The sequence below is a fragment of the Propithecus coquereli genome, unplaced genomic scaffold (assembly GCF_000956105.1).
Source record: "Propithecus coquereli isolate 6110/MARCELLA unplaced genomic scaffold, Pcoq_1.0 Scaffold427, whole genome shotgun sequence".
In the NCBI taxonomy this organism is placed as follows: Eukaryota; Metazoa; Chordata; class Mammalia; order Primates; family Indriidae; genus Propithecus; species Propithecus coquereli.
Window position 1 is genome coordinate 221944 of NW_012150030.1, and position 16908 is coordinate 238851.

General features: G+C 39.6%; 1 protein-coding gene across 2 annotated transcripts in view; it reads left to right on the forward strand.

Annotated features, from left to right (window-relative positions):
- The first annotated feature begins 10171 nt into the window (after window positions 1-10171).
- SGIP1 (SH3-domain GRB2-like (endophilin) interacting protein 1) overlaps window positions 10172-16908 on the forward strand; it is a 194505-nt gene continuing 187768 nt past the window's right edge. The window contains exon 1 of one of the 2 annotated variants that reach the window (XM_012653762.1): window positions 10172-10413. In XM_012653762.1, coding sequence (XP_012509216.1) covers window positions 10404-10413 — 10 coding nt within the window. In that variant the 5' untranslated portion in view covers window positions 10172-10403. The remainder of the gene's footprint in view (window positions 10414-16908) is intronic. The other variant, XM_012653763.1, reaches the window with a different exon arrangement.

A 16908-nucleotide genomic window follows, 5' to 3' on the forward strand; every position in this document is an offset into this window, starting at 1 on the left:
CAGTTGCTCTATTTTCTTGAACAAATGCAGACTGATTCAGTGAGTGACCATCTATTGCTAGTTTATATTCAGTACCCATGGCCTCTGTGGCTGTTGTGTCCAGTGATGTAAAACTGCAAGTGGAAAACAGATACAAGGGAAATTGTTCGGTAAAACCAGAAAAAGGACGAGAACCCCTGACAAACAGGTCCTGTGAAGAAGCTAGCAGGAAAACTAAGGAAAAATAAGACATATGGAATAGGATAAAATGGTAGAGGGTGCTCTGGAATGCAGAGTTCACCCTCTGCACACCGATAATACATTGAAAACACAAATAATTCCAGGCTTCACCTGCTGGTTGGATGCATGCAATTCCTAGCATTCTTTCCAGCCTTTGTCAGGGTCACAACTAGAGCAGTTGAAGCTACAGATGAAAGGTATCAACAATGCCAATTCAAAGGGACCAACAAAGGCAGGGTCTGACAATGGAGATACAAATATACCTGGAGTTGTTATAGATCAGAAGTATAACTAGGGCAAAGTTTATCACCCATAATATTAAATTAACACACTGCATTACAATCAGCCAATGCCTTAATGAAATTAGCAATTACTCATTACTTTGGTTCACAAAGAGAATATATTTATCATCTCAAAGTCATTTCTCAAGTTCACTGTGTATATGCAATTTAGAGTGTAGAATTTCTCACCTAATAGAATTTGTATCCCCGACACTATTTATCAAACAACCCTGAAATTGAAATGATTTATTCAGCAAGACCTTTCTCTTATTCCATTTTATAGGCGTAATAATTTGATTTAATTGTCAGCTGTAAAAGGAATAAGATTAGAGAATTTAGTAATTTGTCCCTTTTATGTTAGAAACATTTCATCACAGCCTATATCCAGGGAAGTGACTAAATAGGGGCACAACCATTTTCTTAAGGAGAAAAAAACAGCAATTGTATGATATAAGCATCTCTGATACTTCGTGTGTAAACACTAAGCCATTCCCAAACTTTAAAGCCCTAAATGAATAGGTTGCATGATTAGCATGGTAGCTTGGACACACATTGTTCCATTTAAATTAGCAGCCCTCAAAAAATTTTGGTCATACTGTTTGTACTGGTGGGAGATTTTGCAATGAATTTGGCTGAATTCTGTCCTTGTTCTAGGCAATAATTATAAAACCTACAAGAAGCAATTGGAGGTCTAACTTTTTATTGGACTATGTACCATGAAAACACTATTCAATTTCAGCTAATAAGCACACATGTATGTGTGTATGCACATGTACACACCACACATGCCATACATACATACACACATGTGACAGGCCTGATTGTAGAAGAAGCTCCTAGGTCTCCTCCCACTTCTCTCTACTCCCAGCAGTTCCCCCCTCAAATGGGATCTGTTGACAGGGCCCCTTCTGGACACTTGCTGACAGGGACAAGGAGCTTATGGGTTTTGAATGGAAAGGATTTGCTAAATAAAGCTTCAAGCCAAGCCTTTACCCCTCCCTCCCAGAGGTCAGGGCACTAAAGTCCTTGATAGCTATGGCAATCACAAGGTGAACCAATGAATTATTGACATCTTAGAGCTTGTTGCTTGACACTGATCCCCAGTTAAACTCAGTTAGGAAATTAAGCTCATGCAATTATATTTTCAAAATGAAAATACACAGTGAGAAAGCCTTTTTTTTTTTTTTACGGCCATATAATTAGTGGTGGTGTATGCCTCTCTAGTTCATTGTCAAAGATTGATTATCTCCTAATCTAAACCTCAACACATTATCATTTTGAAAGTAAATCTGCCAAGAATCAAAGCTTTTTTTTCTTCTATGAGTTAATTCTATATGACCCCACTTCTTCAGCTAATATGACATGTTATGTATTCAAATGTATTTGATTTCCTTTTGATTTTTTTTCCTTGGGTCTAGTATATGATTTAGTTTGTAAGGGTCATTGAAAAGAAGGTAGTGGACATCAGTGGAAAAAACTATTTTAAGATGGGGATGACCTTCTTTGGGCTTGATTCTTAAAAGGAATGATTTTATCTTACGAAATTCTGATTATTGCTCTTACTCCATCCAAGTCTTTGAACTAAGATGAACCACTGACTCTCGTTTTGGCTACTAACCTTCAAAAAGAAAAGAACTTCAGATCTCATGGAGCTCTTTCAAAGTAAGTGGTCTTAGACAACTTCACTTCCATTGTTTCTCACTCCTTAATCCACTTTTGGTACTATCTGACTTGCATCTTCTTGGCTTTGTCTCCCAGTACTAGCATTTTATTTGCTTCTTGAGTATGTTTGCAAGTCTCAGTATTACTGGCTTTTGACCTTCAGCACTTTCTGAGATAGGCCAAATCATTTAGGACTCCTTTGTATGTGACAAATGGCAGATCTGAATTTGCCCGAGTAAAATGGGGAAGCTATTGGTTCCTGCTATGGTTCGAGTGTATGTGTCTCTTCCCAAAATTCATGTTGCCATTTAATCTCCAATGCAGTATTATTAAGAGGTAGGGCCTTTAGGAGGTGATTAGGTCAGGAGGATACCTCTCTCATGAACAGGATTAAGGCCTTTATAAAAGAGGCTTCATGCGGCATTCAGCCCCTTTTCCCTTCCATTCCTTCTGCCATCTGAGGTCGCTTCTGGAAGATGCAGCAAAAAGGTGCCATCTTGGAAGCAGAAACCAGGCCCTCACCAGACACCGACCCTATTGGATCTTGGATTTCTTGGCTTCTGGAACTGTGAGAAATAAATTTCTATTGTTTATAAATTATCCAGTCTTTGGTATTTTGTTATAGCAGCACAAATGGACTAAATTCCTCTAACCATGGAGATGTCGAGAACAACATGAAAGACATGGGGAAAGGGCTCACATGTCAAATGAGCTGGCTGTATCTCTTCTCTCTCCATCTCAGTTTCATTCTCTCCCACACACAGGCTTTTTCCAGGAGGTCAAGGGCATGAATGCCCATGGCTTCAGGTTTACATTCTTACGACTCGAGTATCAATGAGGAATAGACTCCTCACTCCAGCTTCAGTTTCTTAACTCTCAGGGAAGAACTCTAATTGGCCCCACTTGGTGAATGGCCTGGGAAATACAGTTGACTCTGCTTGGGCTGGACATCTCTCTCTTGATCAGTCATTGTGGGTAAAGAGGTGTAGTCATGTTGGCAGATCACACAACCATTTCTTCTTCATGAAGGTGTATATATAGTGAGAAGAAGAGAACTTCCCCCCAAAAGGGGAGAGTTGTGTTACCAGAGGAAAGGAGGAATATTGGACCCAAAAAGCAGTTAATGTTCACAAAACAAATTTATATGTGTCTAATTTCAAAGTTAAGTCATGGGCTTAGATGTAGAGTCATAGAGACATAGAGTCACACAGATGCGAGTCCAAACCCCAGCTCTGATCCTTGTTGTTTTCTTGGACAAGCATTTACTACTTCTGAGCCTTTATTTCCTCATTTGTAAAATGGGAATAGAATACCTAACTGATAGGTTTTGGGGAATTATATGAAATAATGCTCACAAAGTACTTAGAAGACTGCCAATAGAAAATACTTAATCAACTCTGGCTGTTATCATGGTGCTCTGTGGTTTTGTTCCTGGATGCTCTAATAATAACTCCACCAAACCAGAACTGGCCAAACCAGAACTGGTCCCAGAACTGGCTTCTGGGACCCAATCTGAGAGGCAATTTCCTGGGCATGCACTCCTACTAGGATTTTCCCAGGCCTCTCTGGGGTGATCAAAGAAGAAACGTTTATGCTTCCTCAGATTTCTTCACTGACAAAAGATAACGAGAATAAGCAAGATAAAACATGATATATGTATTTATAAAATAATTATTGAGTGCCAGATATGTATCCAGAATTATGTTGTTTGTTGTAGGAAATGTCAAAGAAGTGGAAGGTATGGTCCCTTTCTTGTAGATTTCTTTTGGGATGTTGACTAATATACATGAAATAATGAAGACATGACTTAGGCTATTTGATGGCTAATTTTATATGTCAACTTGACTGAGCTAAGAGATGCATGGATAGCTGGTAAAATATTATTTTTATTTGTATCTGTGAGGGTGTTTCCAGAAGAGATTAGCATTTGAATCAGTAGACTGAGTAAAGAAAATTGCCCTCGACAATGTGGGTAGGCATCATCAAATCCACTGGGGGCCTGAATAGGACAAAAAAAGCAGAGGAAGGATGAATTTTCTCTCTGCTTGAGCTGGGACACCCATCTTCTTCTGCCCTCAAACATTGGCCCCTGGTTCCTAAGCCTTTGGTTTGTACCAGAACTGAACCACCAGCTTCCCAGGGCTCCAGCTTACCGACTGCACATCATAGGACTTCTCAGCCCGCATCATTGCATGAACCAACCCTTCACAATCCCCCCCACTCCATATACATATATATGTATACATATATAAGAATATATATGTATATATATTCTATCAGCTCTGTATGTCTGGAGAACCCTGACCATGCAATCACAAGCTGACTTGGTACATGCAATAGGAGTTAAGAGAAAAAATGATCCATGTGCTTGGATTTCTGGGGAAAATTTGAAATTGACCTTGAAGAAAAGATGACACTTATTAAGATAAAGGTAAGCATTCCGGGTTAAGTAAGTGTCAGGAGAAAATGGCTAGAGCAAAATGAATCAAGCTCTTGAGATTTGGGGGAGGTATTCACCTTACCATTCCATTCACCTTACCACACAACTATACAGATTTTACTCCCAAGACTATGAGAGGTGAATAAGGAAGATCAGTAGCACAAGGAGTCAAAATATGAGGCAAAATCACATACAGGATGTATTAAAGTGCATTATGGTATGTGGAGGGTGAGGAAGGGTGGATAAAGAGATTAAGGAAATATATGATGTGAAATATTAAATATAAACAAAGATTAGGCCCAAAATGTGACTATATTTTTGGTGACTAAGACACAATAAAAACTAAGGTCACTGGAATTGAGAAAGTCTGGGAACTATAAGATAGGTATGTTGAATCACGGAAGGGATGCTGATATCATGAATGATGAGGACAGATGGTGAGATAAAGAGGACTATGATACGGTTGCTGAAATCACAGTGAAAAGTTCTACCTGAAGCTGGTCTTGGATGGGTTAAAAAGGAGAGAGAGAGAGAGAGAGAGAAAGCAAGTAGGACATACCTTACAAGATATTTTTGACAATGATATTAAATGAATGGTACAGAGGTTGAGGTTGTAAACTAAGAAAATGCCAACCCCTCCTCTCCACCCAGTGAGTTGAAGATGAAGAGCATGGCATGTATGGGAAAGGAAAATGGCCTCCACTAGAGTGGATATAAGGAAAAGAGGAAGTATGTAGTTGAAGGGAAACCGGAATTGAGTTTAGGCAAGTTAATGTTAAAGTTTGACTATAGGAGTTCTTGTCCATTTTTGAATAGGATACCCAAACAGAACATTAAAAGGGTTATTGGAGGAAAAATTAAAATTGGGGAGAGATGAGGATGGAGGTGGGGTTGGAAAAGGATAGATCTGTAAGAATATTTACCTTACTTGCCCTTGACAGGATAGATCAAGCAGTACCTCTTCTAGGAAGCCTTTTTTGTCTCCCCTCTACCCCAACAGTTCCTTCTTTGTGTTGCATTAGCTCTGAACACTTATAAATTTGCACTGTAATTGTTGGTTTGCTCATCTGCCTCTCCCCTGCACTATAAGCTTCTTAAAAGGTTTGACTCTTTCTCATCTTTGTGTCCCCAGACATGACACATGCCTGGGCATAGATAATTCTTAACATACATTTGTTGGGTTAAAAAATGAATGAATGTGAGTGCAGTGCTGATGTGTACCTTTAGGACATATCCTCTTGAACTTAACCCATCGCCCTTGCTCACAGTGTTCGTTGGGCTGTCCATTGGAAATATGATGTGAGCCACATATGAAATTTTCTAGTAGACATGTTAAAAAATAAACAAATGAAATTAATTTAATAATAATATATTGTATTTAACTAAATATATAAAACATTATCATTTCAACATGTAATCAACATAAACATTATTGAGATACTTTACATTCTTTTTGTTTTGTACTCTCTTCAAAATCTGGTGTGTATTTTACACTTACATCACATCTCAATTCACATGAGGCACATTTCAAATGCTAAATGGCCACATGTAGCAAGCAGCTACCGTACTGTAGAGTGCAGTTCTATTAATAGATTCTAGAGACTATGGAGTTCTTTCCTTTTCAATGGTCTCTGCACTTGGAGTTTTCTCTGTTTGAATTATTCTTCCTCTACCTCTTTTTAAGAATATATATATTTTTAATATATCATCTATAAAAGATTATCTGTACCTATTACAATGGACTGAATGTTTACGTCCTCCTAAAATTCATGTTGAAATTCTAATCTTCAAAGTGATAGCATTAGGAGGTGGGGCCTTTGGGAGGTGATTAGGTGACACCACCAAATTGGATTAGATGAACGACAGAGTGGGCCCTCATCAGACATTTACTCTACTGGCACCCTTGCACTAGTGAATACAGAGAACAATAAAATGAGAAACAAAAAAAAGAAAAGAAAAAAAGGATAAAAGGAAAAATAATAATCTACCGGCACCTTGCTCTTGGGCTTTCCAGCTCCAAAACTATGAGAAATAAATTTCTGTTGTTTATAAGCTACTTAGTTTATGGTATTTTGTTACAGCACCCTAATGGACTCAGACACATATAATGTACATACATATGTAAATATTTATATATATGATGTATACAAATAGTATAGAGATTAACACAATGAAAGTTTAGTTTTTGCAGATTCAAAGTCTGATGAAAATCAGACAGCTCTGTGACATTTGCAAGGAAAAGAAAGGTTTGGAGAATATGCAGGATGTTTGTAAATGTCAGGCTTAAAAAATTCCATTGACCTTAATTTAGTCATATGACCCCATGCACATGCAAGGAAGGCTGACAAATACAGTCTTCCTGTGTACCCAGACAGAGAAAATGGTGTGATGAGCACATTGTATCAGTGTCTCTGACACAATTCCATTTTTTTCCTTCCTAATTTTTTGGCTGGCTTCAATGGAACAGTACTAGATACTGAATAACAGGGGTGACAAAGAACAGTTAAATCTCACCTCTGACTTTCATTCCTGATAATGAAAATTTTTTCATTATGTCTCCATTAAACAAGACGGTAGATTTTGGATTGATATTTGTATATTTCATCATCTTAAAGAAGTTTTTATCTCTTTAAGATTTTTATTTAATGAGCAATATATGTCTAAATTTGTCAAATATCTTTTCAGCAACTATGGAGATAACCATATAACTTTCTTTTTGATAGCTTAATATTGTGAATTATATTGGTAGATTTCTTAATGTTGAACTATTTTTCTAACTCCTAGAATAAAGTCTAATATATTGTGATACAAATATAAAATATTTTTGAAAAGCTCCATTATGTTTGCTGCCAATTTATTTAAATTTTTGGCATCAATATTCATAAGTGAGATTGAGCTATAGTTTATTTTAATTATTTTTGTCATGTTTCATAATTCATAAAGTAAAGCTTTATGGAATCTTTTCTGAACTCTAAAATCTCATCTCTGTAAGAAAACCTTTCCTAATTAACCTCATTTGGTTCTAATCACTCTTCTACTTAGCAGCCTCTCAGAACTTTCCAACATATTACACCTCTGGATGCATCACCTGGTCTCTTGCTATGTTATTCTCTGTGCATGAGTGCGGTACAACTCCCATTTGGCTGCAAACTTCTTTGATGCATCTGTGAGCCCTTTGGTGGTAATAATACTAACACTAAAAAGCTAACATGGCGGGCTTATTATGCTCCAGACACAATGCTAAGTAATTTACTGGCAGAGTATTTAGAACACTGTTTGGCATATAGTAAGCCATTAATACAGGTTTGTTATTCTACTATTTATAGCCTAATTAACTTGGTGTTATTATTATCTCCATTTCACAGATAACAAAACTGTGAGGCACGGAGAGTTACATAACTTGCCCAGGGTCACAGAGCTCATTAAGTGGCAGAGACAAAACTTGATCCCAGTCTGTTTGACGCCAATATCATCCATGTTCTTAATCATTACCAAAAAAAAAAAAAAAATTTCTAAATACACACACACACACACACACACACACACACACACCAATTCTTTTTGCAATGGTACTCTTGCAGTTTTCAGAGCAGTGTAAGTTGTACTCAAGGCAGGTTTTACTTTGGCATTAATTCCCCTTTTAAAATTTAACTGCCTTAGAGATCTGAGGAAAAAGTCACAAATATTTTTATCTCCCTGGAGATTTTTATTTTGAAATTGAGAGGCCACTGAAATATGTGTCCTTAGAGAAAACAATGTGTTTTTTTTTTCAAAATTTCTAAATTGCTAAGGAACTCAGTTTTTGATTTTAACTATTAATATGCAGCTTCAGTCAGCCTCTTTAGCTATATTTTCTTTAGTACTTCTCAGCCACCAATACCTCATATTTGTTCTGGCAGGAAGAGCTAGACCGTGTCAAAGGCTGAACAATGTTAGAAATCCATGGGTATATTGACAATACCAATGATTAATAATGGTATTAGAGACTCAACTCTGATCAAGTAATACATCTTCTTAAAGTTATCTTGAGTACATTTTCATTAGATGCTCACAATGGCTCTGTACTGTTACAGCTTTTCTCCTAGTCACGTTGTGAGGTTATAGAGGGAGAAATGCCCACCTCTGTCTGCTGTTGTCTCTCCCGGGTTCTAAAGAGAGGCCTTTCCCGTCCCTCTCCTCTCCCTTCCTTCTCCTCCTTCTCCCTCTCATGGGCTGCCCTGCCCTTTCCTTCCTTAGCTGTCTGAGCCTGCTTGAAGGGAACGGAGGATCGCTGGACCCTGGGGCCTGGAGCCCTCTGAAAGGCTCCCCGGGTCTTTGCCGAGCAGTCGGGTGACAGACTCTCAACCCAACCAGACCTGGTGCCCTAACTCTTCCCACAGCGCCCAGATCCCGTCTCTGGAAGTTACAAGACCTGGGGCTCCGCCCACCCCTCCAGCCACAACCAGACACAGCTGCCTCCCTCCTGATTTCCACTGGGCTGAACGAATGGGCTTGAAGGCGACTCCAGATGCAGGAAGCGCATCGCGAAAAACGTGTCATTTGGAAGAAAGTCCGTTTGCTACAGGGACTGCAGTTGGCAGCTGCAGCCAAGTCGGTTGCGAGAAAGGCTCCCCACCTGGGGAAGCGAGGCGGCTCGCGTGTGCGCTCGGCGGGGAGGGCGCGGCGGCGGCGGCGGGACTCGAACCCGGTCGTGGAGGGGCGCCCCGCGGGGTCCGGGCCGCGGCCCGGCAGGCTAGCCCGGGTTGGAGCTGGCGGAAGCCGGCGAGCACAGCTGTCTTCGGTTGGACTAAGGCCTCCGCTCCCTGCCGGCTCCCCTCTCTCCCGCCTCCCGCCCCAGAAATGATCTCAAGCGTTGCCCGTTTGATTCCAGAGCCCCGCTCGGGTGGGTTCTTTTGTTTCTTTGTTTTAATGACAGTCCCCAGCTCTTCGGCATGTCATGCGCAATTAATTCTCTGGCTCTCCCGAAGGCAGCTGGGGTGAAATTTCTTCTGCATCATCCTTTTGGGGATAATTGTTTGTGATGTGACGTCAGCTAGATGGATTTTTCTCTCTTGAATGGGGGAGAGGAGAGAGAGAGGAGCGAGGCGCACAGATGTGCACGGAGGCCACAGACACTGGCGTGTGGGATTCCTTCAGGGCAAAGGGAGGCTGGAATTGGAACGGGAGCTTGAAAGCGTGCTGCTAGGATCTCAGGCTGCACAGAATCATTAAGAAGTTTTTCTTAAAAAAGAAAAAAATCCTCTCCACGGCGAGCTACTTACGTGCTCCTTTCATGCCAGAGCCCCCGTTAGGGTGGCAGCGCCTGATAATTAATCTCGGGCACCCGGCCGCTGCTCCGGGGTTAAGACGACGACGAGGAGGGGCGGGGGACGTGCGTTACCAGGTGGGGAAGGGGCTGTGTGTTCGGTGACCGGCGGGAGGCGTCGGGGGCGGCCGGGAATGGGGACGGGAAATAGGTTCTGTGTGCTCTCCGGGGGTATTGTGTCAGGAGATGCAGGCTGCCTACCATGTGACGCGGTCCAGGGCTGAAGGGATTGGCCGCGGCAGCGCAGGCGGCGCAGCTCGGCCGGCTTGCTTTTCCTCTCCTTTCTCTCTCAGCATCTTCCTGGCAGCCTGTAGGTGAAGCAGCACCGGCGGCATCCATGGCCTGTCTTTCGGGTTAACCCTTGTCCCCTTTGGCTCCTGCAGCGGACAGAGCAGACCTCAGCAGCGGCGTTGTGAGGACTTAGCCCGGACCTGGAATCGTATCCTCCTGTGTTTTTTCAGATTCCTTGGAAATTAAGGAATGCAATTCTGCCACCATGATGGAAGGTAAGGATGCTTTCTGCTTTGGTTGACTGGCTTCGGACAAGGTTTGGGCAGAACAGCATTAAAGAATGTGTGCAGCCGCTGTCTGTGGCGGTCCTAGAACCTGGTTGCCAAGGTTTTGCAAGCTGAAATGCTGCAGTTTGCTTGCAGCGGACCACAGAGCTCAGACTAATGGAATCAAACCACAGGGCTTCTGCCTGGCTCAGAACCTACAGAGCTCCCAGCTCCTTTGAGAGAGAAAAGCCTAAAGTGTTCGCAGGGAGCTGAGACAGAGCTAGGAAAGAGCTCGCAGAGCAAATAAGTTGGGTGAGAAGATAAGGTTTTCTGTTCTGGGTTCCTGGGACTACACTGATTAAACATTTACAATGGAAACTTGTTTTCTGAAATTGACATTAGACAGGAGAGGTCATTGACAGAGTTATCCATACTGTCATTTTCAGTAAACTGTTTAAAAAATTTTTTAAGTCTCGTAAGATATTTTTATCTGTGCAATTTACATCATATTGCTGGGATGAGAGGTACAGCAAATTTGGTCTATAAACTGTAGTTTTATGGGGATGTCATTGCAACAGAATGAGTAATATACGGAAAATATCCGGGCCTCTTAGCTTCCGATTCAGGATCTTATCAGGTTAAAAAAAAAATTTGTGCTTCCAAATGCTTTCCTGTGCAATGGTTCTTAGCCAAGCATCAAATGATTGCTTACTGATTATCTTTTGCATTTAATAATTAAGTGTAAGGAGGAAGTTTCCCTGGGGAGATGCTATTTAAACTATATTTTATTCTACTAAATTACCCTTCCCAGCTTGAAATAGTGACAGCAAGGATTGCCTCAAAAAAGCAGCAAGCTGATTGGGAAAGAAGCAAGCAGCTCTATGCTAGCTTTGATTTTCTGTTTTCACACTACAGGATGGTGCAAAACTCCTGGCCTTTCCTAAGATGACAGGCAGAAATTTGTCCCCAGCCTGGATTTCACAATGCAGAATTGAGTGCATAATGGGTCTCAAATCAGCCATGAAAATGGCAGAGAGGCCACCTCTTAAGCCAAGGTCTGTCCTATGGATTTTAACCGTTCCTCAGAAATTTACCAAAATGGAATAAGAGGAGGATGGCTTCACAAAAACAGCACTGTAGCCGTACTTATTTGGCAGAAATGAATTCTTTTTGCTTTCTCTGTCATCATGTCAAACATTGCTAATGTGATTTGAGGGAGTGAAGAATTCTGGAGTCAAAACCCACAGATTTTAGAAAATAGCTTTAAAAGAGAGATTGGGTATCATTTTATTATGGAGCCTGGTCTTGTTTGCAAAGGGCTCTCAAGCTAGTTCTTTAAGTACAGGCCTAAATAGAGATTGCTAATACTCTTAGATTAAATTATTTTTGTTAATTCAAAATGGATTTAATCTTTGAATAATAAGACAAGACAGAAAGAGTATTATTTATGTACTTTTCAATTAAAAGCTCATGTGGATTATCTTCAGAAAAAAAATCTGTGTATAGAATTACTCTATTTCTCCAGATAAATTTCATATAGCACTTTTAAAAAATGCATCTGCACACATTCTGATTTCAATCTTACATAGGGAATTGGAAAAATCTTTCCTTTTACTTCTTGCCTTGCAAACTAGGGAGCTAAAGTGTCTTCTTTTTGAAGGCAGTAACATTTTTTTGATGCTCATTAATAATTCTCCTGGTAATATGGTCTATTGTGCCATCCCAGAATGTCAGTTCAAAGCTCTGTGATAAGCTTATCTGAGCTGCCTAAACTGAAATGAGAACTGTAACAAAGACTTGTGTTGGAGCTGAATTAGCACTATTGCTCTGGGTTTGCCAAATTTATCTAATGAAGGATGTTATCTTAACACTGGTATGAATTAGAGGTGACACTATGGATACAATTGCCTTCCATCAGATCCTTCCAAGAGAAATTGGACAGATGTTCCCACTGGCTTAAAAATTTAAATGAAACTTTTTTTTTTCTACCTATTTAAATGCTTTTCAAGCCTTAATATCTTAATGGTTCTGTGACCTTAGAAAGGCAGGTAGGAACCTTAACCAAAAATCAATTTGCCCATCAATGGCCTTCCAACTTAGTTGTCATTCTTTTTGGCAATGTATATTCTTGTTTCTGATATTGCATCCCAGAATTTCACCTTTGAAATGCTCTTACTCTGAAGGTGTGGTATATATCATTATTGTTTCCACTTCACTCATCCCTAGAGAAAGCCACACTGTTACATCTATTGCAATAACCTTGGAAAGATAAGGAACCCCCTAAAAGGCACCCTAAAATCCTGTCATGGCAGCCCTCTGCTGAAACATCCGTGAACTCTGAGAATGTGCCACCAAACATCTAGATAGTTAAAAGGATGTTTCTTCTCAACTAGATGTGTCTCACACACACACACACACATGCAGTCATCCACACAAACTTGTTTCTAGAGAGGGAGAGAGCATACATTTGCCCTCGTGTGTGCATTTCTATACTGCTAAAGTGTTTTAGTGTGCTGCTCAGAAAAAGCAAGGCCATGGCAACTTTTCAAAGCCACTTCTCTACTTTGTGTAAAGCAAGAGTAAATAAATATTCAGCAGAAGAGCTCACAGTAAACTGTGTTTTGTTTGTGTGGAACAGGATATAGGCTCCATTCATTCAATGTCTATTGGAAGTCCTGGTCATAGATGAGGAACGTCACTACCTCCCCAGTGATTCCAATGTTGTGGGAAGCAGCAAAATAATTCTGCAGGGACCTCAAGCAGGTTATCAGTAGTTTGTGGCTCCATGATTCATTTCACATATTTTTTGTTTAAAAATATATACATTTTAAGGGACTTGATCCATTGCTTTCTGTGTAGTTTTTTTTCTGGCAGTGGCTGGTAACGAGTTGTTTCTTTCCTGCAGAAAGCCACATGATGTGGAGCCTTAGGTAGTGTGAATGTGGAGAGAAAGAGGGTGAGCAAAGGGAATTATTCACTAGGGAATATGTGCATTGGCTAAGCTTACAATGCAGTCTATGTGTTAGGGCAACTATTAAAGGACTATTTTATTTATACATCATTATTAAAAATTTGAAAATGGCATTTTTTAGCTGTGCTTCCTCAGATAAGTGAGGGTTTCTGAGGATATCTGTTTATTTGCAAGGCCGTCTGGAAAGTACTTTCCTGTCCACGCAGACCTATCTGAAGGTGTTCTGTGTTGTTAGTTCCACATTCAGGGTCTTAGGTATTGTTATATATAGAAAGATACATTTCTGAAGGCCAGTGGTTTCATTCCATACAGCAATTTTAAAAATTAACAAGCCTATTTTTAAGGGCTTACTGGGTTTAACTGCAATGTTCAGAGTAACTTAATAAATTGTATTTATTTGCTACTTACAATAACCTTCAAATAATTAGTCTGTATACAGTGCCTTTTGCAGAACTTTTTCTAAATTCCAAAAATAAAAAAAATAATACATTGAGGAAAAAAAAAAAAAAATGGTGGAATGGAATTTGAACCCAAGTCCATTTCACAACAAAGCTCATATTTTTGACCTTCTAGGAACCTTTTCTTTTTACTTTGCATCATAGTGGGCATGTTAACCTAATTAAAAAATAGGCCTTAGTTTCTGTGGTTGCTTATTTTGTCTTTGTCTATCTTAAATGTGAGTACCCACAGAACCATACCCTGTAATTCCTTGTTAATGCATTTTATGTCCAAAATCATTATTTAGAAAATTTTGCATAATTCAAGATTATTGAACTTCTGTTGTTTCAATAAACCTTATAAACAGTAAAGGATTTTTTTTCCATCTAGAAATGGAACCTTATATTTGATAAATTTTTTGATGTGATCAAAAAGGAACAAAGCATCTTGAAATTGGAGCTGTTTGCTTTATAGTTAGCTAAGAAGTTTTAAAGGGAATGTTTCTAACTCTCCTACTGATTTCCTTCCCTTAAATGGTGAAATTACTTTCGAAAACCTAAGCATGCATATGAGATGCTAATGTATGTTCTATCACTTATGTAATTTCTCTCCTTCCCCGGGGCTTTGAGTCAGAAAGAGCCTCTTTGGATGTATATGTTCCCATCCAAATTCCAGGGGTCAACTTTAAATCTCTGAAAAGAATATCTAGTTTTAAACAAAATTAACTTCTATAAACTGTGCCAGAAGACTCTGGCTAATTCTTTCTGTTACATTTCACACATACGCTATCCGTGTTTCAAATAAACACACTGCAAAAAGTCACCAACTCACGATTTTTATGTTCCTGAAATCTTGTCTGTGAGTCGGTTAGTTGGAACATATTTTCCCATAGGAATAATGATGTAAATGATGGTGACAGTCTCACACTAGTCCACTAAAGGCTATTAACCCGATGTCTAACTAAAATACTAAATATTTTCCATGAAATGTGTAAAGAATAGTATGGTTACCATAGTAATAAGCCAGAAGAGAACGATGGCATTAAATGTGTTTTTAATTTTGAATGCTGCTACTTGAGGGAAAGAAGCTTTAATTAAAAGACAATGAGGAGCCGGAGAGAAAATTTGTAGATATTTCCAGAAAATGTTTAGGTATTTTCAGAAGTTTTAGAGACTCATAACACTGGATTTTTCAATTATGTTCAATTTTACTTCCATACTTGTGGCTTACCTTTTCTCAATTCAATTTTATCCTATGAACCTGTTAAATTGTGAGTAAAGTCATTACATAAACTCATAAATGGAATTAAGAGTGGGAAAGAGAATTTACTGAGATGGCTATAAAGGGATTGAGAGAAAAGGGATCAGGGTTTATAATGGATCTGGGCTCATGTGTCTGAAAAAGTCCCAGAGTAGAAATTAACTGAATAAGGAAGAAGTCATGGATAGAAGAGAACTGGGGAGCATGGTAAGACCAGTATCCCCCTGAGGAAAGAGTAGGCGTGAGGCAGAGGTATTGGCTTAACTGGTTTGTGTGCTGACCACCAGATCTATCTACGGGCGCAGAATGGCGAGCTTACCAGTGGGAGAGATATTGGGATGGACCTTTAGACTTGAGAAGGGATGGGTCTCCATTCTTGGAACTCCATCAGCTGGATATTAGAAGGACATTCAGCATCTAGAATTAAACACTTTACATCTTGTGACTTCTTTGTTTAAAAAACTTCTATATCTTCCCATTTCTCTTAAAATCCATAGCCTTCAAGAGCCTGCGTGCTCTGGTCCTCTGGGCCCCTTCAAGCACACCAAAGTCTTCACTCACACTGCAAGCCATCCTGCCTGCCCCACAGTGTTTAAAATGAATACTTTTCTGCCTCAGGGATTCTTTTGCTTTGCCTAAAACACTCTTTCCTCAGCTCATGGAGTCACCAATTCTCTTGTAGTCCAAGCAAAACTGCCACCTCCTCGGGAGGCTGTCCCTGTCATTCTTGTCATCCCAAGCTCCCAAACACACACCTTGGGCCACTGAGTCCCTCTCAGGCCCCTCTCTCTTCAGAGCTACATTTATGACTTGTGGTTGTTCAGCGATATATGGGCCGGATCTCTCACTTAAAAGTAGGCTCCGTGAGGGCAGTCAGTAATCTTGCCTGCCATATTCACCTCTGTCTCCTTAGCTCTTGGCACACTGTAAGTGCTTAACGTGTTTATTTATTGAATAAGTGAACAAAACTAGACATAAATGACATCAATGACTACATGTTGCACATTATTAGGTATTATTTGGGGTATTATGGTGGCTGTAAGAAAAATAAATGCTCAAATATATATTCTTGCTGGAGAAAAAATCTATTAACATGCAACAATTAGGAAAAGGACAATATATTATGATGTGCTAAATTGTGGGATATAGATAATATATTTTGAGAAGCAAAAGTAGAGTTCATTTGAAAATATGTATATATTTGAATATTTGAATTATTTTGGCGATTAGATCCAAGGAAATGATTTCATAAGGAAAAGAGACACTTTATATAGCACAGCTATTCAAAGAAATCCCCAGAGTCAGTTTTGTCAATATCCTGTACACTTTTCTTTCTCCATTTTGTCTTCCTTGTATTTCTGCCTTTCGATTCTCCACTTTTCCCATTCTTTCACCCATCTTTCCTTTCCTGAGTTCTCTTTCCTTTTTTCTGTTTTATGACCAAGCCTGAAAATGGTAGCTTCTAGAGCTATAGAGTTTGACTTGGAATCTTCTAAAGTATTTTTAAATAAATGAATGAATGTACATGAGTGTAATGTCATATGATGTATTTGTGTGTTCAGTGGTAAGGTCACGGTATGTGAGGTTTTCCAGATGCCAAATTACTCCTGATTGGAGAATTTGTTAATCTCAGGAACTCAATGTGTTCACTCATTTTGTGCAGTTGAATTTTTTGGTAGAAAGAACATGGACCTGGGAGTCAGACTTGGGTTTGTGTCTAAGGGTTGTGACTGCTTGGCTGTATGCCTTGAGAAAGTTACTTTACATTCCTGGGCTCTGTTTCCTTGCAAACAAAATGAGATAATTGATCTGCCATGCCTCTAGAACTTCCAGCT